At 38.2% G+C, this 25,525-nt stretch overlaps 1 protein-coding gene across 3 annotated transcripts; it reads right to left on the bottom strand.

Annotated features, from left to right (window-relative positions):
• Positions 1-9,728: 9,728 nt before the first annotated feature.
• LOC140880209 (uncharacterized) lies at positions 9,729-25,173 on the bottom strand. Of its 3 annotated transcripts, none has more exons than XM_073284456.1 (15): positions 25,031-25,173; positions 24,884-24,950; positions 24,605-24,746; positions 14,791-15,005; positions 14,461-14,498; positions 14,313-14,392; positions 14,041-14,108; positions 12,432-12,663; positions 12,240-12,347; positions 11,761-11,873; positions 11,620-11,685; positions 11,029-11,119; positions 10,834-10,901; positions 10,200-10,237; positions 9,729-10,076 (listed from the first exon to the last, which is right to left on the bottom strand). In XM_073284456.1, the coding sequence occupies exons 1-15, from the start codon at positions 25,138-25,140 to the stop codon at positions 9,890-9,892; spliced, it is 1,623 nt and encodes a 540-aa protein (XP_073140557.1). In that variant the 5' UTR covers positions 25,141-25,173; the 3' UTR covers positions 9,729-9,889. The 3 variants fall into 3 exon arrangements, with proteins under 3 accessions (XP_073140557.1, XP_073140558.1, XP_073140559.1); XM_073284457.1 differs by having other exon boundaries at positions 12,432-12,570; XM_073284458.1 differs by lacking the exon at positions 24,884-24,950 and having other exon boundaries at positions 25,031-25,152.
• Positions 25,174-25,525: the final 352 nt, after the last annotated feature.

Here is a 25,525-nt window from a genome sequence, read left to right as displayed (position 1 = left end):
CTGCTCGCTCGAGCGAGACCCTATGTTCGCTCGAGCGAGAATCGCACACAGAGTTTTTAAAAATGGAAAGACTTACTCGGGAAGGATACCAACTTTTGAAGACCCTTGGGCATATAAATATGATTCTTATCAGCAGAATAAGGGTTACACATCAGATTTGAAGGCAAGAGGCGGCTATCACCATCAACTCGATTCTTCTTCTTCTTTTATTTTATTTTTGGATTTGATTATTGATGTTTAGAGTAAAAAAAACTTTTGTTCTTAAATTATGTTGAACGTTGAGTAGTTTCTTTCTTTCGATCAAGGCCACGTGATTAGGCCAGACAGTTTATGCAAAAACTTGATTTGTTTATTTGAGATTTTCAGACTTGATTGAGTTTATTGATTATCAAATTTATCTTTGTCTTACAAATTTCCTGGCCAGTTGTTTGTTTGCTCGTTAATTGATTCCAAGTCGACAGAGGAGGTATCGAATTCGATCACTTTGATTTTCAACATAATGTAAAACTGACTAGAAATAGAATTCGGTTTCAATATGTGGTTTAGGTGTTTACTGAATTTTCACAGTGATTTATGCATTCAAATTTGATTAGAATTACGAAAGATTAGTTCATCAATATTTGAATAGGTTTGATTGTTCTAGAAATAGTCCTTCGATAGACTGCTTGTTGCATGAATTGTCTGGTACCTACGTGATCCTTGATCGAACTTTTCCAAAATTTTAAGTAATCCAAAGTTTTTCAGCTGCGTTTTAATTAAATTGATTTTTATTGAAATTTTAATCTTTAGTCTAAAATCTGAAATCATTATTTTTAATTATTCTAGATTAAGTAGAAATAAATATATTTTGGTAATCATACTTTTACAGTCCATGTGGGTTCGACATCCGGACTTTTGTCCACTTTATTATAATTTGACCTGGTTCACTTGCCAGTATAATTTATTCATACCGAAATAGCCGGTCAGTCTATAAATAAGGGCCGAGGCAGCCATTTTCATATGTGAAATTTCGAGTTTCTATCCCATTTAGTCTATATATTAAGGTTTTTAGGCGTCGTCTTAAGTGTCGGATGATAGCAAAGCGCTACCAGGATCGTCGTGAAGTTGTGCATAGAGTTTGGGGCCATTGACATCAGCGGACTGACGATGGACGCAGGTATAAGTCTAGACTCTGAATAGCTATTAGGAGTAGCTAATAGTCTAGCTAAGTCTTTTTAGTAAGCAATAAGTGATATTGTATTATCTTTCTTTGTAGGCTTGGATTGTAGGCAGTTGTACAACTAGGCCAGTAGTTGAGGTATGGACATACTATGTCACGATTATTATGTTGCATACATTATCTTGTTGAGCTTGTACCTTGATATAACTCATAGTAGGGTCGCTCAACCCTGAGTTCTTAAGTGGATGGTTGGACCCGTTGGTTACGGGATCAGGTCATCGATATCCACAGTTTTATTCTGGTGTGCGATCCACCGTCTTATGCGATGACCCAGAGTGCTAGATACCATGACGCCACTTGATTGAGCAACAACATTACCATGATAGGTTTCTGGTACCCATACATTTTCATTAGCATTCATAGCATTTGTATACTCATATTTTCATACTAAGCATTGTTATCGCTCACGTCCGTATATTTCTTTGGAAACCCCATTCAACGGGGTAGTTGCAGGTTGTCCAGGTTTTGGATCAGTGTGTAGTTGGCGACCGAGATTTTTGGTCTCACATGATGCCAACAGATTTATTTAGGATTTATCCTCTTGCATATTGGAGTTTTTATTGGGTTATATATTATTTTGGGTTTGAGTTATTTGCCGGTTGTATTTTGTCGGGTTAGCATTTGATTTAAGTTTTCTGTGTTATCTCTGATTATTGTTGTTTAAGTTTAATTTCATGCTTAAATCTTTGTTAATAGATGATTTTGAAGCGGGTCAATGGTAGTTGCTGTGTCGCAAGACCTACAAGATAGGGATGAATTGCTGCCACAATCGAAGTTCAATCTGCAGCGAACTCAATAGCGCATGATCAAACATGCAAATATTCATCACATGGAGATATCCTTTCAAATAAATAATTGGATTTTCTTGAAGCTGCGTCCACATCGATAATGGGCCATTCAAAATCATTCGAAAGATAGTAAAGTGACTTATGAGTTAAAATTGCCCAAAGAGTCAAGAATTCATCCAATTTTTCATGTTTCTTGCTTAAAGAAATCTAGGGAAAGCATAAAGGGAGTGAAGGCCAAGTTACCAGAAGAATTGGAGGAATAATTAATAGTCAAATATCAATCAAAATTAATTTTAGCTAGACAGTTCAAAAAGAGGGGTGTAAAACATGTGTTGCAATTATTGGTCCAATGGTAGTCAGGGAATCATTTAGTTATTATTGAAATTTTTGTACTAGCTTTGCTAGGGGAGTGTTTCACACTATTACAAAGGAAACTCTAGATTTGTTCTTGTTTACATTTCAATTGCAATACAAACCTTCATTTTCATTTTATCTAGTGCTTTTCGATTATCTATAAAGCTCTCTTCTCCACCCATGGGTCATATCAAGGTGAATGTTGATGCAAATTTTGTTTTATCTAAGAATTACTTAGTACTAGTATGGTGGGAGGGGACCACTCAGTTCGTTATACACACTAAAAGCACATGTATCAATGGTTTCACTCCTCACTACGCTAAAATTGCTGCAATCCAAGTTGTCTTGATAGATCCCCAGTTTCTTTAGAATGGTTGGTCAGTTGAATCGGATGCGGCAGCAGCTGCCCATGCTATTCACATCTGTCTATGTTCTCCATGAAAGCACCACTGGTTGAGTCCATCTGATCCAGTACTGCTCAAGGGAAGTAAATAGAGTTTGTTCATGAGCTGCCTCAACAAAGTTTCACACCCATTTGGATTTTGAGTTCTCTGATGTGATTCCATCTTTTTTTTGTATATTTTTGCAAGGACTGGCATTCTGAAAATTTAATGGAATCTACTATGTTTCCACACTCACACACAAATATTATATATACTAGCGACTGGGGCACACGCGTTGTGTGTGTGAATTGATTGAACTTTAATATATATTATAATATGATACAATGAGGTTTTTATTATTAAAATATTATGTGTGATATCTACTCAACAATAAAATAAAATAATGTATGATTTTTTTTTAAAGAAAAGCAATTCAAATTTCAGCTGGTTGCGAAATAATCGGAATATAATTGTTCTAGTCTTTCTCGATAATGCAGTTTACATTATATAGCAAGTGAATAAAATAGAATGCGAGCCAAATATGAACATTAAATACAAATTGAATTTTTTAGAAAAAAAAAAAGAGCCTAATTTAAGGGTAAATGAATGAAGGGTAAAACTGGAACAAAATATGGTGTCCTCAAATGGAAGTTACTATAGATGCCTCAATTATTATAAAATAGTGTACATACATATATATATATATATATATATATATATATACGAATCCAACGATATATCATATGACACAAATTTCAATCTCGGTGGCCGAAATCGTGAAAATGACCGAAAATAGGATTAAATGTGCAATTTTCGGTCATCTTAACGATTTCGACCGCCGAGTTTGAAATTTGTGTCATATGATATATCGTTGGATTCGTATTTTTGAGACGATCCTACCATAAAAATTTTAAGTCAATCGGAGTTGATTTGAGCACGGGTGTGCACGGATTTCCCGCACCCTAGGGTGCGGGGGATCAAGTCTCATACGAAATCGTTAAGATGACCGAAAATTGCGCATTTAATCCTATTTTCGTCCATTTTCACGATTTCGGCCACCGAGATTGAAATTTGTGTCATATGATATATCGTTGGATTCGTATTTTTGAGACGATCCTACCATAAAAATTTCAAGTCAATCGGAGTTGATTTGAGCACGGGTGTGCACGGATTCCCCGCACCCTAGGGTGCGGGGGATCAAGTCTCTATATATATATATATACATATATATATATATATATATGCAAAAGAAAAGATGACTTGAATTTTATACTGCAAAGAAATGAAATCTAGGCACATCACAAATTAAGGACCAGCAAAAATAACTATTAGGGTGTGAAAGGCAAAAGAAAAAATGGCTTGAGTTTTCCTTCGTGTGTGTTGGACCATCCATAATTGGGCTGCCAGTAGTAAGGCCACCCGTTAATAATCCACACTCCAGATGTTCATTCCTGGGCATGCGGGGGTGTGTTGAAATATTGTCCCATATCGGTAGGATAGAGTTCCTGGGAGTCCTTAATATAGACAACTCTCACTCCACTCTTCATCCAGTGTTGGGTCGTGTTCCATAGCCAAATCTGGTATATTCCATTCAGCTCTTATTGTTAACTCTACACCCACTAGGATTATTGACTCAGGGGCCTCGGATCATATGACAGGAGATTCTAGTAATTTTTCCACTTACACTCATTGTTCTAATCATATTACTGTTAAAATTGCCGATTGATCTTTAAATGTGGTTGTCGGGATGGGCGATATTCGATTATCCAAGCATATACTTTTAAAATATGTTTTATATATCCCTTCCCTTACTTGCAATCTGATTTCAGTTAGTAAACTCACTCATGACAGTCGATGCATTGCTAAATTCTTGCCATTGTCGTGTCAATTTCAGGATTCGCTATCGGGGATGATGATTGGCAGTGCTAGGACTCATAATGGCATTTACTACTTTGAGATGACCCCGCCCAGACAATCGTTGGTGTCTAGTGTTAATTCTACTTCCGTTCCTAATTTTAGCAAAATAATAAAATGGCATTATAGGCTTGGCCATCCAAGTTTTTTTTTATTTAAAACGTTTGTTCCCGTCTTTGTTTCTTAATAAAAATCCTGATTTATTTACTTGTGAGAACGGTAAAATGGCTAAACACACTAGCACTACTTTTTCACCCAAACCCTATGTCCCTTCACGTTCGTTTTCTCTTACCACAACAATATTTGGGGACCCTCACCAGTTACCACATCTCATGGGAAAAAAATGGTTTTTAACGTTCATTGATGACCACACACAGGTTACATTGGTGTATCTTCTCACTAACAAATCTGATACCAGTCAAGTCTTTCAAGCCTTTCACACTTTGATTAAAACCCAATTCCAAAGTAATATTAAAACTCTTCGAACTGATAATGGCAAAGAATATTTCAATGTCATTCTTGGTGACTACCTCGTAAGTCATGGGATAATACATCAAAGCTCTTGTGTCGATACCCCTCAACAAAATGGTGTATCTGAAAGAAAAAATCGTCACCTGTTGGAAGTAGCTCGTAGCCTTATGTTCACCATGAATGTACCTAAATACCTTTGGGAGGATGCCATACTCACCGCTGCTTATCTCATCAATCGTTTACCAAGCCGAACCATTAACTTTGAAACCCCATTGTCCATGCTCAAAACTGCATATCCACTGTTCTCCACGTCTCAATCCCTTCTATTAAAAACTTTTGGGTGTACCGCCTTTATTCATATTCCTCGTCGTGGTAAACTTGATCCTCGTGCTCTCAAAATAGTTTTCCTAGGTTATTCTCTTACTAAAAAGGGCTATTGTTGTTACTGTCACGAAGAAAACCTATATTTCACGTGATGTTATAATTTTCGAGGACATTCCCTATTTCTCTACCATCACCTCAGGAGGGGATATTAAATCGAGCTCACTAGGATGCTTCCCCAATTCTGGATATTATATTGGATGCTACTGCCTCTTCCCCATTTATTTCACCACATGAGAACTCTAAGTTAGACTCATCAAAACCTGACCCCATCTTAGAAATTGGAGGAGAATCAACACTACCACCAGCATTGGAACATGTCTACTCGAGACGAAAAAAAACCTCAGGAAGATAAAAACTTGATGAGTCCAAACCACAGTCATGAAACTGAATCGATGACAGATCCTCAGAAAGGTACTTTTCTTGACCTTGAAGTTCCTATAGCAGTAAGAAAAGGCGTGCGATCTTGCACACAACTTCCCATCTCCAATTTTGTCTCTTACTCAAAATTATCTTCATCGTTTCATGCCTTTACCTCGAGTGTTTCTAGTTTAATGATTCCCAGGTCCATCCACAAAGTACTATCTATTCCTGAGTGGAAAATCGCAGTACTCGAGGAGATGCAAGCTCTGAAACAAAATAAAACATGGGAATTGGTTGATTTGCCTCATGGGAAAAAGGCAGTGGGGTGCAAGTGGGTATTTACTGTAGTAACCCGTATCCAGAATTATCGATTTATGAGTAATTAATAATACGATCATGTTTAGATGTAATGAAACTTGATTAAGGGAGTCCCAGATGGATTAACAGAGTTCGGAAATGGATTTAGAACACTCAAAAATTGTTCGAGGGTCGTCGGGTTCGGAGGCTCCGAAGTCAGGGTTCGGGAGGTCCGAAGTCAGGGTTCGGACGATCCGAAGAGTGGTTCGGACGCTCCGAACGTGCTGCCGACAGTCGTCATGGATGACATCATTGTGCTCACGTAAGCAATGACGTATTATTGGGTTCGGACGACCCGAAGTCGATATCGGATGGTCCGATCGTGTTTGGACGCTCCGAAGTCCAGTTCGGACGGCCCGAACTCCGTCTATAAATAGGAAGGCCGAGATTCAGTTTTGAGCACACCGATCACCTCTTCTCTCTCGTTTCTTCAGTCTTTCAGCTTAGATCTAGGGCATTTTAGGCGTCCCATCGGGAATCCGAAAGTGGCATAGCGATCCAGGCGTCGTAGCGGAGCTGTGGCCTAGTTTTGAGGCAATCGACAGTAAAGGGCTAACGACGGGTATAGCTTTTGCTTCCTAAAAATATTTAGGAGTATGCTTTAGCTTAGTTAAGGCTTTTAGAGAGCTATAATGATAGTAGTATCATTTGGCAGTGTAGCGCGGATTAAAGGCGTGGACCTAGGGCTGATAGCACTTGCCTAGTATTTGAGGTACGAAAGTACTGTTCGAGATATCTTGACTGAGTATGCATGATTTATATGTCATTGATTTATGCTGCATACATTTGCATATTGAGCTATCTCGTTCGAGATGTCTATAGTATAGTTTTACCCTATCCTGTTAGTAGTTGGACTTCCATCGATTTAGGTCCGGCATATCCACTGGTATTTTGGTATGAGAGCCACCTCCTGAAGCGACGGCACAGCGTGCTACATACCAGGGCCCGGTCTGTCTTTGTTCTCTGATCCTTGACCTCGAGTTTATAGGGAGTTCACTTTGCATGCATGTATACTCATACTCTCGTGCTGAGTGTTTATGCTCATGTCTCGTACTCTGTGTTTTTGGACACCTTATTCCATGGGGCAGGTTTGCGATTGGACGAGGCGGGTGGATCCAAAAGGGGCTAGGCAGTGGTTGATCAGCTGGAGCTTCGTTTAGGTTTTTATTCTGTTGTTTTGGGTTTATACAGCTATTCGATTTGGTTGTATATTATTTTGGATATTTACAGATTCTTTTCTTTGGGATTGTATAATTGTTATGGTTTCCGTAGTTGAATTTTGATTTCTGTTTAATTAAGTTAATTGCATGCCTAAGTTCTGTTTAGTAGGTGATCCGGGTAAGGGTCATTACATTTACTGTGAAATACAGGGCAGATGGATCAATTGAGCGACACAAGGCACGATTGGTTGCCAAAGGTTCACACAAACCTATGGCCTTGACTACAATGAAATCTTTGCTCCAGTGGCCAAACTCAACACTATCAGGATTCTTTTTTCATTGGCAGCCAACCTCGATTGGCCACTACATCAGCTCGACATCAAGAATGCCTTCCTAAATGAGGAGCTCGAAGAAGAAGTTTATATGAACCAACCTCCGAGATTTGAGGAGAGGTTAGGGAGCTCAAGTGTTTGCAGACTGAAAAAATATCTCTATGGGCTGAAACAATCTCCATGTGCTTGGTTTGATAGATTCTCTAAAGTGATCAAGACGTTTGGTATATCCAAGGACAAGCAGACCACACACTCTTTGTCAAAAATTCAGCACAAAGAAAAATCTCTACTCTCACTGTTTATATTGATGATATCATCATCACTGGAAATGACAACAAAGAAATGGAAGCTATTAAGTTGATGATGGCAAAGGTATTTGTAGTCAAGGACCTTGGTGCGCTAAAATATTTTCTCGGGATGGAAATTGTTAGGAGCGAGAAAGGCATCTTTGTCTCCCAACAAAAATATACGTTGGATCTTCTAAAAGAAACTGGTATGCTTGGTTGCAAACCAAGTAAAACACCAATTGAACTTGGACACAAGGAAAAATTGTTCGAGGGTGAACCAGTAGATAAAGGAAGCTATCAACGCCTTGTGGGAAAGCTTATCTACCTGTCACATACTCGTCCGGATATCGCTTTTGCAGTGAGTCTAGTGAGTCAATACATGCATTCACCATGTCAAGGTCACCTTGATGTTGTGTACAGAATTATGAGATACTTGAAACAAACTCCAGGTAAAGGCTTGTTTTTAAGAAAACTACTGATCGTGGAGTAAAAATATTCACTGATGCAGATTGGGATGGATCCATCGATGATAGAAAATCGACATCGGGATATTGTACCTCTGTATGGGAAAACTTAGTGACTTGGCGCAGCAAGAAACAATCTGTTGTTGCAAGAAGTAGTGCTGAAGCTGAGTATCGGGCAATGGCTAATGGAACGTGTGAACTCATTGTGACAATAAACCAACCATCAGCATTGTCCATAACCCTGTTCACCGTGATAGAACCAAGCACGTCGAAGTTGATAGACATTTCATCAAAGAAAAATTGGAACAAGGCATGATTAAGGTGAAATATGTTCCTACGACTCATCAGCTGGTTGATGTGCCAACGAAAGGGCTATCAGAGCACTCACATGAATATCTTGTAGAAGCTTGGACTCATCAATATCTATGGCCAAGCTTGAGGGGACGTGTAGATTTAAATAATATTTGTGAATATTTGATATCAATCTTGTAGATTTAAATATCTTTTATTTTTTGGTAGGATATCTTTTTATTATCCCTTGCTTGAAGGGAATTTGTTATACATAAGGTTATTTAAATGTCTGTATATTTTCTGAAGGAATACAACTAGATTAATTTTCTCTCTATCTTTTCTACAGAAATCAAACCTGGGCACATCTTAAATTAAGGACCAGCAAAATGAACTATTAGGGTGTGAGGAGTACGACTTTGAGGCTTAATGAAATTTTCCACCAGGAAGCAAGTGCAGAATATTTCACATCTGAGAGACTTCCCAGCTGTCCTTCGGCCTTTCCACCACTGCAGCTACTAATATGCATATTAGATTATGACAATATCAAGATCGGATCATATACTCAAAGGATAGCCTCGTAATGACACTAAATTGGGGATTAAGTCTATTTAACACAAAACAACCTCTGCGCTTCGTAAAAAATCATGTTTTGCTTGACAATTGTCAACTGGGGAAGACCACTGGCAGAAGAGAGGAACAATCCCCCTTCAAACAGATATTTTCAAATTTCATGAATAATATCAAACTATGTGCTTTTCCTCTCAGAATACACTAAGCTGTCCCCATTTGTGCCTTCTTAACACAGCGCAATTTCTATTTACAGCTTAAAATTCCACCATTATACAGAGGGCAAAGGGCAACAAGATACTACTGATAGCAAGTGTTAGAAATTACCAGATGCAAGTTATTGATCAATCAATATTGTCATGATATGATGGCATCAGTTCTATTTAGTTTTGAGATCTATAGAATATCTCAATATTATAGTATTATTCAAAAGTTTCTGAAAGAACAATATGAAGTGCGTAAAATAACATATCAGCCAACATAAAAAGGGGAAAAAAAATAATAACTATTGTTCAGTTTTTACTAGAGAAAATACAAGGAAAATCTTTGGTAAATGATTCACTCTACTTGCATATTGTCTGGAAATGGAATTGAGGCACAACAGTGGTAGTATCCATTCCCATCGAACACAAACCTTTGAGAAAGATGGGCTTCACGTATAGGATACTCTCCCCATTCTTCAGAACCATAACGATCAAAAATACCCCTAGCATCAAACGAGTCCAGCTTCCTTGCGTTCTTGTTTCTGAAACAAGTATGATGAAAGAGATTATCTTTCCAGAAAGAGAAACTGAAAGACCATTGGTAGAGTTCTCAACAAAGTGAATGTGTTAATAAAAGATATTTAAACATATGAACAGAAATACACCTTTTTCTATGTCGTTCATTCATAAGAGTGGCATGCAACTGCATTCCAAGGGAAAAGTAGCCTATCGTCAGTATAAAAGAGAATGAACATAAAAACAAAGCAGTTCATATTGTAGCATGACCAGTACTTACTCCAAGGAGCAAAATGATCAAGTTAAAGTGGGAAAGAGCTTCACTTTTGATGAAATACAAGCAAAATCATGAAAACATTGTGATTCAGATGCTATACAGACGTCAGTAATAAGTCCAGTGGCCCAAACTCATAGGTAACCAACTTTCTGAATTATATGCCAATTAAAAAATCAGAAAACTCTCAATAGAAAACAATAGAAGTACGCTACTAATTGCTCATTTGCAAAGGAGTCAACATAGCCACTTTCCCTACTTTATCAAGTAGTAAAATACTTAGAGTGGTATCGCAAATATGAATAAGAAAAAGAATCATGTTCAAAATAATGAACTTTGCAGTTTTCCCACAGGGAGCACCTGCCCATCCCCACCCACACATAGAAACAGAAGTAGAACTGAATTTTCTGTGCCTCAAAGTTCAATTCTAAGTACAAGAGAGGTATTAAACATCTCCATGTGCCATGGAGTGGAAAGGACTTGTCATCGTCTTGTAATAAAAAGGATACCTTTAACTTTTGTTGTGCATCTGTTCCAATGAGCAAACCAGCCTCAGCAAATGCATCGATGATAACTTCTAATAAAGTTCAGGGAAATCAAAAGTTGACAAGTAATTAATGCATTTACTGCTCAAGCTACTTCTGCTCAAACAGAGGTAAGAGATTTAACATATAAATAAAATATTTGCCACAAAATATGGATACGACTGGCACGCAAAAGCCGGTCCTCTCCTCCGACTTCTTCTACAGGTGCATACAGAACACGAGCCTTGGCCAGAGACCCCTTCATGCAATTCTGCAAGAAATATTCTACAACTTTATTGATAACATATTTTTTAGAGGCACTGAGAAGAGAAGTTATTGTGCCAGACCAAATAGAAATACACAGTTGCAACAAGCTTTCTCCCCAGCCAACCCCAAATCCAGACCTGGAAAACTATGCGCTCCAACTCATGTGTGGTTAGTCAATATTAATGCGCTTAAAAATACTTTACGGAGCCACATCCACATGCAGGTTTTTGAGTTTGTCTCCAAGAATGTTTTTACCCTTGCAATAATTTAGAAATTAGAACAGCTTGGATACAATGATACAACCACCAGAAATCCGAAACACTACCAGCAGCATATGTTTTTTTGCAGAATTTACACATTGCTAATGGGTTGTCAGACAGAGGATTACACATGAGTGTAGCCAAAAGTTTTTTCCGAAGAGAAGGTGTCAATCAAGAGTAACCACCCGATGAGTGAAATAAATGCTGAATTCATAGTTGAAATTTGATTCTGAAGAAATCCTACCAGCCCTTTGAGTTTGATCGAAACTGGCCGATGGTCCAAAGCATCCATCACCTGTGACGAGACACTCTAGAAGGGAGGAAAAATGTTACTATGAATAATATTATCTGCAAGCCTGTGTATAATTTGGTTAAAAAAGTTTACCTGCAAAACCTCAGCAGCTGCATTAACCCGTTGTTTATTCCATAACTTCAGCATGAGAATGGTCAAGTGAAAGGTCTTGGGTTTTATAAATATTGACCTTTCAATCCCTAAATCTGCACGAGCTATCGTCTAATTAGGCAGAGTAAAAATTGCACTATAAAATTATAAAACAATTCTTTGTATGTATCAAATAATACAAATTCAGAAATGGGTTCATACCCAAAAGTGAAAAGAGAGAACAGAACATGCACCTATTAAATGCCAATTAAGATAAACAGAGAGAATGGAGAAAGAATCTGAGATTAATTGTAGGGTTCTGAAAGTTAAACAATATCTTAAGCAGCCTAAACCACAAGGGAGTGAAGAGAAAGTTTCAATCAATAGAGGCGTAATTTTATCCTTACTGAAGGGAGAGGAGCAGGGAAACAGAGAGAAAGAGTTAATAAACAAAAAAATGATTGAAACAATTATTTGCTTACCCCTTAATTGAGAAGTGCTGAACTTTGAGATAGGAGTTTTTGACTTTTTCGGATCATAACTTACAAGAGGGATCTTGGCTATGTCCACTTTGACAGGTGCATCAGCATCTGTATCATTGAGTTCAACAGTGACTACAGATGCTTTTGTGGAGCGCCGACCACTTTTAACATTTAAATCAACATAAGCATCACCTTTTTCAGCATTCTCAACATCAATTTTTGGAGCTTTCGTTGATTGTTGGTCCATCGCTGCCATATCTTCATTTTCTCCACTTGTACCACTGTCAAGGTTCTCTCCATTATCGCATGCCACAATTTGTAGTATTGTGTTCTGAAAATTGATGAGTTTGTCTACTAATCCAGGATGAATAGCCAAAGGAAGCGAAACAAAGTGAGAATAGTCGAGAGCTCTACTATTCACTGCCTGATCAATTCATTAGTATAGTTCATCAAATGTTACACGAAAGAAAAAGTCTTCAAGTTACAAACTTCAGTGAACCAACAGATTCTGAGATAGAAAATTATGGTGTCTGTTTCCTTTAATAAACATTTTCCATCAAGATGCAGATGCTTAAAGCTTTTATACTCTCTTGATAGAAATGTTGTGCTTTGTCAAAATAAATTTTCACCTTGAAAAAGCCATATCTTGCAAAACAGTGAACATTTTTCATATATTAAAAGCCAGTACACTGGAATCCAGTGGTTGGATTGATAATTGAGAAACCTTGCTTCAGTCAATGTTAAGTCAGGACAAGATATATATATATATATATATATATATATATAGAGAGAGAGAGAGAGAAATTTTCAGTTGCCCAACAATTCCTGCCCAACTCGTCCCCGACCACTAAAACCCGGTATCGTGTTTTTATTTTTCGCATCACTAAAACACGGTACCGGGTTTTAGTGGTCAGGGACGAGTTGAGCATCATTGGTTAGACAGCTGAAAATTTATATATATATATATATTTTATAAGAAACGATATTATATTAATTACGGGAAAGCTATTAATTACAATAGGCGGGCAAGTGATCCGCTAACAACAGAAGTCTAATCATGACCCTACTCGTATCAACAATAGACAAAAGCTCAATCTCTTAATAAATCTGAGATTAAAACATTCTCAAACTCTACGTGAGACCCAATCCAAGTAGAAATTCGAATTTTGATCTTTTCCCATCACTCATCAATCAACTCTTCATTGTTGTCGAAATGTGTCAGGACAAGATATATTGAGCCTCATTGGAAAGACATTCAGCAGAAATAATTTTCTGCAAAAACTAAATGTGCCAATAACACTGTAAGACTAAAAACATGACCAAGTGTTTAACATGATGGTCGAGAGTCAGTTGAAAATACATGTTTAAAATTTGACGAGCACAAAGATGTGGTTGCTGATCATAAAAGTAACTTCATGTTTGCATGCATCCTATGTGTGGGTGTGCCCAGAGTTTTTGTACATTTTGATGATTGTATGTATTTCGCCTGGAAATGTCTAGAGAATTTGTATTCGTTTGATAGAGTAGTATATTTTATTTACTGATTAAAAAAAAGTACATTGAAGTCAGCACATCTACATCGCGAGAACATGTATCTAAAAAACTCCATGATATAAAATCAAAGTTAGTCCAGTTTATGCAAAACCACCTTCTATAGACATAAAATTTCATGTGAACAGCTGGTGGCCAGATAAGGGTAGTTCTGGAAGAGAATGAAGCCATAATGTTAAATAGGATATCTTTGGCCAAGGAAAAACAAATCTAATAAAGCAAAAAAGAATGGAAGTTATGACATCAAAACCTTATCAGTAATGATTTGTATTTTCTCAGATGCCTTAATAACACTTTCAACAGAGTTGCCTTCAATGACTGCAATAAAAGATAACTAGTCAAACAAGTTACTGACTCGTATTCAAACCGGAAATATAACTAAAATAAAGAAACCAGTAAATCAATACGATTTTAAAAAGAAATATAAAAAACTTATAAAATTATTGACTCGTAAAGTTTGAACAGTGACTAAATAAATGCATGCAAACATAATTTGTCCCGGACTCCAGAACAAGAGCTCACTTATAGACTCCTCCTTTCTAGATGATGGTAATATAATTTTGACTCCAGTCTCCTCCTCAATCTCCTTTTGAGTGCCTCTTCTGATCAAAATGTTATAATAGTGAGTACAACTTTCCACCAATAATACAGTAATTATAAATGGACATACCCTTTCCCTGCGATGAATCGCATTAAGGACTGCCCTACCTGCAAACACAAACAAAAAGTTCATGGAAACAAAGAAACTAAATAGAGATTGAGGAAAAGCATCATATACACTTTGCATTGACTGGAGTTCTATTTCTAGGAAAAAAACAATGCATCCAATCTATGTATCACATCTAGTAAGTTATGAAAATTTTGTGGCTTAACAAGTTGGCTTAAACCTTCTAGTTTTGAAGAAGGAAAAAAAGACACACACATACACAAATTGAATAAGTTCACCAAAAAAGGGACATTAGAATTTTCTTCATGAAAACAGTAGGTCAGGAAAACTCACATTCAAGGACATTGAATGCTTCTCCAAAGTCATCAATTTTCCATCTAAGGATATATCTTCATTAACATCTTCTAAGCCAATACAAGTATCACGATGGACTGGCTCATTCACATCTTCAGGATTGGTATCTTCACATTTAGCTGTCAAATTAGTTGAAGATGTAGCATGATATATGTTTTCCACTTGACTTTGTAGTTCACCCCTTTCACCATCACCTGAAAAATGTAAACTTCCATTGTAGTGTCCGAAAATCTACAAATCCACTCACGAGATATTTTAATTAATTATTATGAAAAATTATGAGTTTAAATGTTTGAATTATGAATGTTCATGCAAAAGTTAGTTTTTGATGTTTTTCGTTTATGGGTATAATTCCGGTGACAAACGGAATCGAGACTAGCCTACGAGCAAGGTTTGAGAATTTTAAAGAAGTACATGTTTAGTATGCCGTTTTCGTTTTTTAAAAATTTTTTGTATGTTATTCAATTTTAAAGTTTAGAAGGAAAATTATTTTAAAAGGTTATATTTTAAGTTTTGTGGTCAGCTTCCGGCCCATAGGCTTTTTCTGTATAAGAGTTTGAGTACAAGTAGAAGGCAATCAAAAACCCTCTCCCTTATTCACGTTTCAGCGCCTCTCTCTCCCCTTCCCCTTAAACTTTTCGAAAATTCACTTCTCCATTCAAGGAGATTTTGAAATCGCTCATTCGAGAAAAGACAAGGATCGTGTTCCCGGAGTCTGGATTTCCATACCAACAAAGAAAAGACAAGTTTTATTCAATTCTTGAATCATCATCCAAGCAATAGTAGATATTTTGATACTGATGTGTGTATTCTAATGTATATGATTTTTTTTTTGCAAGGAACGACAACATTTTGAAAGAATGATGTATGATTGCATGTATCCGTGAAGAGTAGGCCGTTCTCGGCGAGTTGTAAGTATACTTTTGGTGCAAGGGTTTCAAAAAGAGGAAAAAATGTGTTTTTATGATAATTTGAGTTTTGAAGTGTTTTTGGTGTCATGTTCTTGGGTTCAACTTGTTAGATTGATGTTTTGATGCATATATGAATTTTCAAGGGTTTCACAAGAGTCGAAAATCTATTTTTTGATGAAGCATTGATGTTGAGATGTTTTGGTAGCAAGAGTTTTAAAGAATCAAAAATCTGAAATTTGGAGTTAAGTTATGTTTGATGCGTTTTTGGGTTCAAAAACTTTGAGGAAGAATCGTTTAATGAGTTTTATGTAGTGTTTTGAATTCGTTCTTTGTTAAAAATCGATTTTTCAAGCGTTTGGGTGTGCGTAAAATGTTTTGGAAGCCAAAAAGGTATTTTCGCCCCCTTTCCCGACGCCGCCTACGTGCGCAGGCAGAACGTCTCGGACTACGGCGCGCAGAAAGGGGCGCCCTGTCAGGCTGGAGCCTGCAGAATTGCGTGCTCCAGCCCGCAGGATTCTGTCCCGAAATTTTGCACTGCGATTTTTCAACTTCTTTCATGCCTTTATGTTCAAGAAGGCATGTGATGGTCCTTCTAAGATCTTGGTGAGTTTGATGCATGAAGTTTTCGTCGAAAACGTGGAGAACGGCTCACCTGGATCGCTAACTATACGTAACACATGATGGTCTAAGTATTTCTATTAATGAAAGTTATTTTACATATGAAAGCATGATATCTTATGAATGGTTAAGGGCCGTGTTCACCTTCATTTAAATAGCATGAATGTTTTTCGAGCATGAAAGGAATGATTTTCATTTACGAATGTTTTATGAAAATGAAATAAATGATAATGTTATAAAGAAGCATGAAAATGTTATTTTGATGTCTTATGTCTACTTGTGGTAACAGTACGGGACTGGAATTCCGGATTGAGTACCGGAGGGACCTTTCCAAAAGAATAAGAGTTTAATGTGCATATCGACGACGGTCGGTATGAGACAGTACGCATAATGGTTTCGACTGGTATGAGTTGTATCAAATGTTATATACTTGTTGTACAACAATCGTGATCACGGAAACCCAATGTGCTCATAAATGGTGGTTATCACAATTACATCATATTTCATCACCCAAAAGACTATGAGTGATATATTTTAAGTTATGATCACGTCCAAATACGTGTACTATGATCTTTAAACGTATTCGATATTACTTGAATATACTTGTTGAGTCTTTAGACTCACTATACTTAGATGGTGCAGATGAAAACGAAGAAGTTTATTATTTAAAAGATGATCATGGGACTGAGTAATCGAGGAGGCGAGAAAGATTTGCATGGCACGCTGTCCGAGAACTTTATGCCAAGCATGTCCATGAAAGTTTTCTGCATTATATTAATGTTATGAATGTTTTAAATGAACTCATGTGTTAGCATATTATTTGACGACCGAATATTTATGGTTTCAAGTTTTGTATTGCACGAGAAAGTTCAGGCGTTCCCATATAGGAATCGTGTGTTAAACAAGTTTTAGTACTTACTTTGTTCAAGGATATCTTTTTGACGTTTGAGTCTTCTGAATGAGTTTAATTTTCATGCATGGTATTTTAAACTTGCGAGCACGACGCATGTTACTTTAAATTTCAAAATTATTCTGCATTTTTTTTCACATCATATTTTACATAAGCAAGATTGAAAAATACGGGACGTCACATCCACTGCCAATTGCCACATTCTTCATAGCATACACTACATATATATTTTCTTGGAAGCAGTACTATTATTTTATCAGTTGATTAACAAGCCAATTACACTTTAGAAACTCCAAAAATCATTTTATATTCTCCTCATTTAAATTCATATAGATTTACAAGTGGAAGCTGAGAGAGAACATTAACAAATTGATATGTAAGTCCGTCTAAAAAAATCAAAACACAGTTATCACAAATACAATTTTGTTAAAGCAGCTATAAAGCATGGTACAAAGAAAGATGCTAGTAATCTTGAAACATATTAGAAGACCAGAAAAATATAAGATAACTCCACACTAAATAACATAATCATAAAAATAAGATGATCAGAAAGCATCTCCACGTTCAAGTAGTTTCTCTTAAAAAAACTATATTCATAAGTTTGTCACCCACCTAGTCAAAGCTAAAGCTCTAAGTTCCCTTAAGATCATACCAAAATTTGAAATTCATATGCATACATATAGTGTTGTACAGCTAGTTTCCCTAGACATCAGTTCAATCATAATCCAATTATTAAATGGTAAATGATACCCTGATCAAGGAATGGGTCAGGACCCAGGACTGGAGTGCAGCTCGGGGCAGTGACCCAGGAGCCTCAAAGGTTGGCGGGGAGACGCCTGACCCACGGGAGTGTGACCGTGGACCCGAGAGCCCAGCTGATAATCAGGAGGCTGATGTGGAATTGGGGGGTAATGGAAGACACGTGCCAACCCAGATGATCACCACACAAGTGAGTAACCGTCACCCAAGTACTTAGAAGATTTCGTATGATTGTGCTAGCGGTTTGGGATGGGAAATATATCAGCAGAATAGTGGCGCATGGGAGTCAGAGAATATTGTTGCAGCTTTTACATTGTTTTCCTTTTCACTTTTGCTCTGAGTTATTTTCCTTTAATTTCAGTTGTAAAGCTTTTCTGAGAACACTGGGAATGTATTAATGAATCTTCATTCCTTCTGCAAACTCTCTTGACAATTGCTTGATTTTAATATCTTGAGTTGTGCACATATCATTGGTGCTCTCGTTGACCCGTCATCCATGGCTGACGGAACGCGTTTTAAACTTCTCGATGAATCCTTCAAAGCAATGCAGGCCCGTATGGAAGAATACCAGAAAAGCTCGGACGATCGTCATATACAAACAACTAAGCATTTGGAGGCTCTGGATATTAAGCTTGAAAAAACATTGTTGTTGTTGGCCGACTCCATTGCTGCAAACACTTCTCCACCTCCAGAAACTTCTCCGCCTGGGGTTACGACACCACCACCGCAGGGGGTTTTGTCAACGCCACCACCTGGGTTTTGGGCACCACCACCGCCTGGGTTTTCGGCTACACCAACGGCACCAACCAATCAACAAGTGTTTATTCCTCCATCTCCTTATGCTTATCAAATGGTGACCTCACCACGTTCAACTCGTGTTGATTTTCCACGGTTTGATGGCAATGACCCACTTGATTGGATTTATAAGGCTGAGCGCTATTTTGAATTCTACCAGATACCACCATTTCAGCGTCTTCTTTTGGCTTCCATTCATATGGATGGACCAGCTTTGCCGTGGTTCCAATGGCAACACAAGACACACCAATTTAATTAATGGGAGGATTTCACACGAAATCTAGAAATTACCTTTGGGCCTTCGGAATACGAAGATCATCAGGAAACATTGGCTAAATTAACCCAAACCTCGACAGTGGCAGAATATCGCCAACGATTTGATGCTTTGGCTAATCGCATACAGGGGGTCTCTGCATCTTTTCTCACTAGTTGTTTTATTTCTGGTTTACGATCGGATATTCGTCATGAGGTCAAGGCTTTTCGTCCTACCACCTTATCTCAGGCTATTGGGCTTGCCCGTCTTCAGGAAGCCAAGGTAGCAGATCGCAGATCGGGATTTCGTCCATCTGCCCATTCTTCTAGTGGGTCTTTATCCTCATCTACGCCAATGAGTTCTAAGACTATTTCACAAATATTGCCGGTTTCTTCATCAGGGGCCAATCTAACCAATTCTACGGCTCCTCCGATTCGCCGTCTATCGGCGACAGAATTGCAACTTAAGCGCCAACATGGACTTTGTTTCACCTGTGATGAAAAGTGGTCTGCATCCCATCGCTGCAAGTCTAAACCTCAATTATTTTTTATTGATTTTGAAGAGGAAGTGGAAGTTGAGGCTGATATTTCGCCTGAATCCGAGCTGCTAGTTTCTGATACGCAGGTTCAGTCTGCAGTGTCTTTTCATGCGATGGCAGGACAAACGACTGCTACCACTTTCCGTTTCTCAGGATCGTTAGCTGGCTTTCCGGTTCAGATTTTAGTGGATGGGGGTAGCACCCACTCTTTTATCCAGACTCGAGTGGCAAAACATCTCCAATTGCCTATTTTATCTTCCACGAAGTTTGCTGTAGCAGTGGGTAATGGTGAAAGGCTTTTTACGGAAGGGTCAGTCACCCAAGTTCCGTTAACAATTCAGGGTCATTCCTTCCAACCAGAATTATTTGTTTTAGGCTTACATGGAGCTGATGTGATTTTGGGAGCATCGTGGTTAGCCACTTTGGGCTGGGTTCGTCAGAACTACGACAAGCTTATATTTGAATTTGAACACCATGGTAAACCCATTCAACTGATTGGACAATCGTCTGCTCAATTGTCTTCTATTCAACTTAATAGTTTCTTGCGTTTGGCTGATAATCATGGGATTGCTCAATTTTTTCGCTTGGACTTGGTTCCTGTGGAACCTACTAGTTCTGAAGTTTTACATCCAGAATTGAAGGTGTTATTGGATCAATTTTGTACTATCTTTGAGAGTATGCGTGTCTTACCTCCTTCTCGAAGTTATGATCATGTTATTCCACTATTATCGGGCTCGAGTCCAGTTAATGTTCGCCCATACCGCTATCCACACTATCAAAAGGCAGTCATTGAAAAACTAGTTTCTGAAATGCTTGCAGATGGAATAATACAACCAAGTTTGAGTCCGTTTTCTTCTCCAGTGGTATTGATACAGAAAAAGGATGGCACGTGGAGATTTTGTACTGATTATCGAGCTTTAAATGCAATTACTATTAAAGATCGCTTCCCTATTCCAACCATGGATGAATTATTCGATGAGTTAAAAGGCTCTTGTTTCTATTCTAAATTAGACCAGCGGGCAGGTTACCATCAAATACGTGTCAAGCCAGAAGACATACATAAAACGGCTTTTCGTACCCACGAAGGTCACTATGAATATCTAGTAATGCCTTTCGGCCTTACCAACGCACTTGCTACGTTTCAGGCAGCAATGAATACCATCTTTCGCCCTTATTTGCGGCAGTTTGTGTTGGTTTTTTTTTATGATATATTAGTGTATAGCAAACATTGGCAGGAACACTTGGAGCATTTACGTACGGTTTTTCAATGCCTCTCAGATCATCACTATTTTGCAAAGAGATCAAAATGTCAGTTCGGTCGCAAATGTATTGAATATTTGGGTCACTGTATATCGCTGAAAGGAATTCAAGTAGATAATTCAAAGATTAAAGCGATGCTAGATTGGCCAGTGCCACCTTCATTGAAGGTGCTACGGGGATTCCTTGGCCTCACAGGTTTTTATAGACGATTTATCAAGGGTTATGCTTCCATTGCCGGGCCTCTAACTGATCTCTTAAAAAGAGATTCATTTATTTGGACTTCGGATACAAAGGCTGCTTTTATTCTTCTCAAGCAAGCCATGACTTCCGCTCCTGTTTTGACATTACCAGATTTTGCTAATCCATTTTCCTTGGAAGCTGATGCATCGGGGATTGGGATTGGAGCGGTATTATCTCAACAAGGACATCCTATTGCATTCTTTAGTCAGAAATTATCCACAAGAATGCAAGCCGCATCTACTTACCATCATGAGATGTATGCTATAACCCAAGCAGTAAAAAAATGGCGTCATTATTTATTGGGTCACAAGTTTTCTATTCTCACTTATCAGAAAAGTATCAGGGAACTAGTATCACAGACGATACAAACACCCGAACAGCAGTACTGGCTATCGAAGCTTACTGGTTTTAACTTTGAAATTCGGTATCGACCAGGCCGAGAAAATCAAGTGGCTGATGCTCTTTCTCGAGTTCATTGCCATACCTTGACTTTTTCTTCTCCGCAATTTGATTTCATTGATGATCTCCGTGCTGCTAATAGTACCGATACAGAATTGTTAACAATCCGTAATCATGTTCAAGTTCAGGATGTTGCTTATAGCAAGTTTTCAATCAGAGGGGATTTGTTATATTTCAAACATCGTTTAGTTATTCCGTCTCAGGGAGATTTAAAGCATAAATTACTGGCTGAATTTCATTCCTCAGTTCAAGGTGGACACGCAGGTTTTCATCGTACCTTCTATCGTATTGCTGCAAATTTTTATTGGAAAAATATGCGCTTGGATGTTCGTTCTTTTGTTGCGAAATGCCTTATTTGTCAACAAGTTAAGCCTACTCACTTGGCACCAGCTGGTTTGCTACAGCCCTTACCAATTCCAGAAAGAATTTGGGAAGATATCTCGTTAGATTTCATTGTGGGCATGCCAATATCAGGAGGAAAGACGGTGATTCTTGTGGTGGTTGATCGGTTGTCTAAATATGCTCATTTTCTTCCGTTGGTCAATAATTTCACAAGTGTGATGGTCGCCTCTGTTTTTGTGAATGAAGTTATTAGACTTCATGGAATTCCTCACTCGATAGTAAGTGATAGGGACAGAACTTTCATTAGTTCCTTTTGGCGAGAAATTTTTCGTTTGCAAGGCACCAAATTATCGATGAGCACCGCTTACCATCCACAAACCGACGGACAAACAGAGGTGGTGAATCACGGCTTGGAAATGTATCTGAGATGTTTTACCATGGATCAGCCGCGTTCTTGGATTCGTTATTTGGCATGGGCCGAGTTTTGGTACAATTCGGCTTATCACACTTCGGCGGGGATGACACCTTTTGAGATAGTATATGGAAGACCGCCACCAAGTATTCCCAGATACATTTTGGATTCTAGCAAAAATGATGCTGTTGATCAGGAGCTTCGTCAACGTGATGAGATACTGCAATATTTACGGCGCAATTTGGAGAGAGCTCAAAATCGAATGAAACATTTTGCCGACAAACATCGGACAGATAGGGTGTTCGAGGTGGGAGATTTAGTTTGGGTACGTTTACAGCCTTACAAACAGATGTCAGTTAAGGGAAATTCTTCACATAAACTTTGCAAACGTTTTTATGGTCCTTTTTCCATATTGGAACGAGTGGGTGCTGTTGCATACAAATTACAGCTTCCATTGGATACCAAAATTCATCCAGTGTTTCATGTTTCTTTGTTAAAAAAGTTTTTGGGGGACTTGAACACGTCGCCACAGCCTCTTCCTGTTCTTTCTGATGATTCTTTTCCAGTTTTGGCACCTCAACAAATATTGGCTTCACGTGAAATTTTGAGGAATGGGAATAAAGTAATTCAAAAGTTGGTTTGTTGGGAAGGACTACCTCCTGAGGAGGCTACGTGGGAAGATTTACTCTCATCACCAAAAGACTTCTTGAACCTTGAGGACAAGGTTCCTCTGGAAGGGGATGATATTGATGTGGAATTGGGGGGTAATGGAAGACGCGTGCCAACCCAGATGATCACCACACAAGTGAGTAACCGTTTAAGGGGTCCACCCAAGTACTTAGAAGATTTCGTATGATTGTGCTAGCGGTTTGGGATGGGAAATATATCAGCAGAATAGTAGCGCATGGAAGTCAGAGAATATTGTTGCAGCTTTTACATTGTTTTCCTTTTCACTTTTGCTCTGAGTTATTTTCCTTTAATTTCAGTTGTAAAGCTTTTCTGAGAACACTGGGAATGTATTAATGAATCTTCATTCCTTCTGCAAACTCTCTTGACAATTGCTTGATTTTAATATCTTGAGTTGTGCACATATCATTGGTTATACCGGTAGGGGTGGCGAAGGACCAGAGGTCTCGAGGCCGGGGACTTGTGCTGCGGACAGGATAATGTAAGGGGAGGAGAGTGGAAGGTAGGAAAGAAGGATTGGTTTAGGGACTAAGGGAGCGAGACCGAGGCCGAGATGGATGAAGGGATATCAAGTCAAATATATTATTTCTTTACCTAGATATCTCCATATCTCTTGAGATAAGTAAAGAATCCATGATAAGGCAATATTCGAGGACGATTCTTCTAAGGTTCACCTATAAATACCCAGGTTTCTATGTAGCATGGGTATCGCAGAAAAAAAAAATTTGGAGTATCGGATACGGGTATGACACGCGAATATGCGTGTCGGATACGGTCAAACCCGTGTCATTGACCTTTTTCAAGTTTGATCGGTTGGATACGGTCCGGGTACAACTTGGGTACGGCCGGGACACGTTTTTCGGGTACGTTTGGACTAAATCGCAAATAATTAAAAGTTTTAAGGGTTCAATTGAAAAATAATAAATTTATGAGGACTTCTTAATAAATACATTAATTTGAATTGGGCTTAAAAAGCCCTAACTCATCCATTCTTTCTTCGTTACTTCTGGCTCCCCATTCTTTCTGTTTCTCATCGTCGACCATCACCAACACCACTCCTTGAAGTTTTCTGCCGGACGCCGCACACTGCCGCCACCACCGCACCTAATATATATATATATTTCTTTTTTTAATTCTAGCCGTATCCTAGCCGTATCGTGTCTTATATTTTTAAATTTTTCCGTATCGCCGTATCCGTATCGTATCCGATCCGATACCCGTACCCGTATCCATGCAGCATAGCCGGGTTTGGTCTATTCCTTAACACATAGTATACACAATTTTTACAATGCATCTCGTTCTTATGTTTTCTCTCTTTCGTGAGCTTAATATTAACTTGAGAATCGGAGCGGTCACGTCGGAAAACTCTTTCGGCTCCCGTTCACGAGTTGTTGAGTGTGTGCAAGTGACCGGTCCCTACATCTGCTAGGGTGGAAGAAAGATGTAGCGGGTGGAAAGTTGTCGCATCTCCCCATATTTTCGCTGTAATAACTGTAAACATTATTGTTCGTTCACCTAAGATCACGATGATCATTATTGAGGAGCTTGTACTAATTAATCCAGACAGAACTCAAAATCTGTTCAAAAAACCAGAAATATTAAAATTTACCTTCAAAGCTGCTTGACTGAGTAGACACAGCTCTCCATGTCTGCTTCACCGGTTTACATTTCCCCCTGTCCGAATCTTCTAGCTTCCCCTTCTTCATATCCATTGTCAATACATAGCTCAAATCATGGCGAAAATAACATTTCTGCAACATAACTTGAACAGTTTATTCAAAAAAAAAAAAAAAAAACTTGAACAGAAATCAGACTAAACTCTCCAATCCAATTTAATTTGAAAACACCTAGGAATGAAAAATTCTATTTTAGAATCCAAATTCTAAACCTGAAGGTACTGTGTGGGCTGTGATTTAGCACAAGCATTCGTTGCTCTCCAAGCTAAAACATTAATTCTGAAAACCAAAATTTGATCGAAATTTGTAGACACGATCTAATTCGTAACTTTGCTGGACTCAAATTTATTGAAAAGTACCTGAAGAGTGATTTGCTAGAGATCATTGGCGAATCTCCGGCGGCGGCGATGGCGGCCTTCACATGGAGATGGGAACGGAACTTGCAGAAGAAAAATAGAAGATAAAACATAATTGGGCTTTCAAATAAGACCACTGACTGGGCCCAAATTCCATAAACGGCCCGGAAGAAAATGGAATAAGGCTGGGCTAAAATGGTGAAACTAGGCCACTTTAACAAAGCTTCTTGAAATATTTAACTAATAAAAAATAAATTTCAAACCCAATAGGTCTCCTGTGAGACGGTCTCACGGATGAGACGGGTCAATCCTACCCATATTTACAATGATAAATAATATTTTTGGCATAAAAAGGTAATATTTTTTAATGGATAACCCAAATAGGAGACTCGTCTCACAAAAACGACCCGTGAGACCGTCTCATAGGAGTTTTTGTCATAAATTTATCTTTTCTTTCAATGGCTTTAAACCGAATTAAAAGCAACCTCCTATAATTTG

Source organism: Henckelia pumila, chromosome 2 (genome assembly GCF_033568475.1).
Source record: "Henckelia pumila isolate YLH828 chromosome 2, ASM3356847v2, whole genome shotgun sequence".
In the NCBI taxonomy this organism is placed as follows: domain Eukaryota; kingdom Viridiplantae; phylum Streptophyta; class Magnoliopsida; order Lamiales; family Gesneriaceae; genus Henckelia; species Henckelia pumila.
This window is presented reverse-complemented; position numbering and strand designations above follow the sequence as displayed.

Bases quoted from the DNA above. Each gene is read 5' to 3' on its own strand.
- LOC140880209 (XM_073284456.1), bottom strand. From the start codon at position 25,140: ATGTTTTATCTTCTATTTTTCTTCTGCAAGTTCCGTTCCCATCTCCAT. The intron at 24,951-25,030 runs GTACTTTTCAAT...TTTGGTTTTCAG, and splicing joins TCTAGCAAATCACTCTTCAG to AATTAATGTTTTAGCTTGGA. The intron at 11,120-11,619 runs GTAGGATTTCTT...TATTTCTTGCAG, and splicing joins CGATCAAACTCAAAGGGCTG to AATTGCATGAAGGGGTCTCT.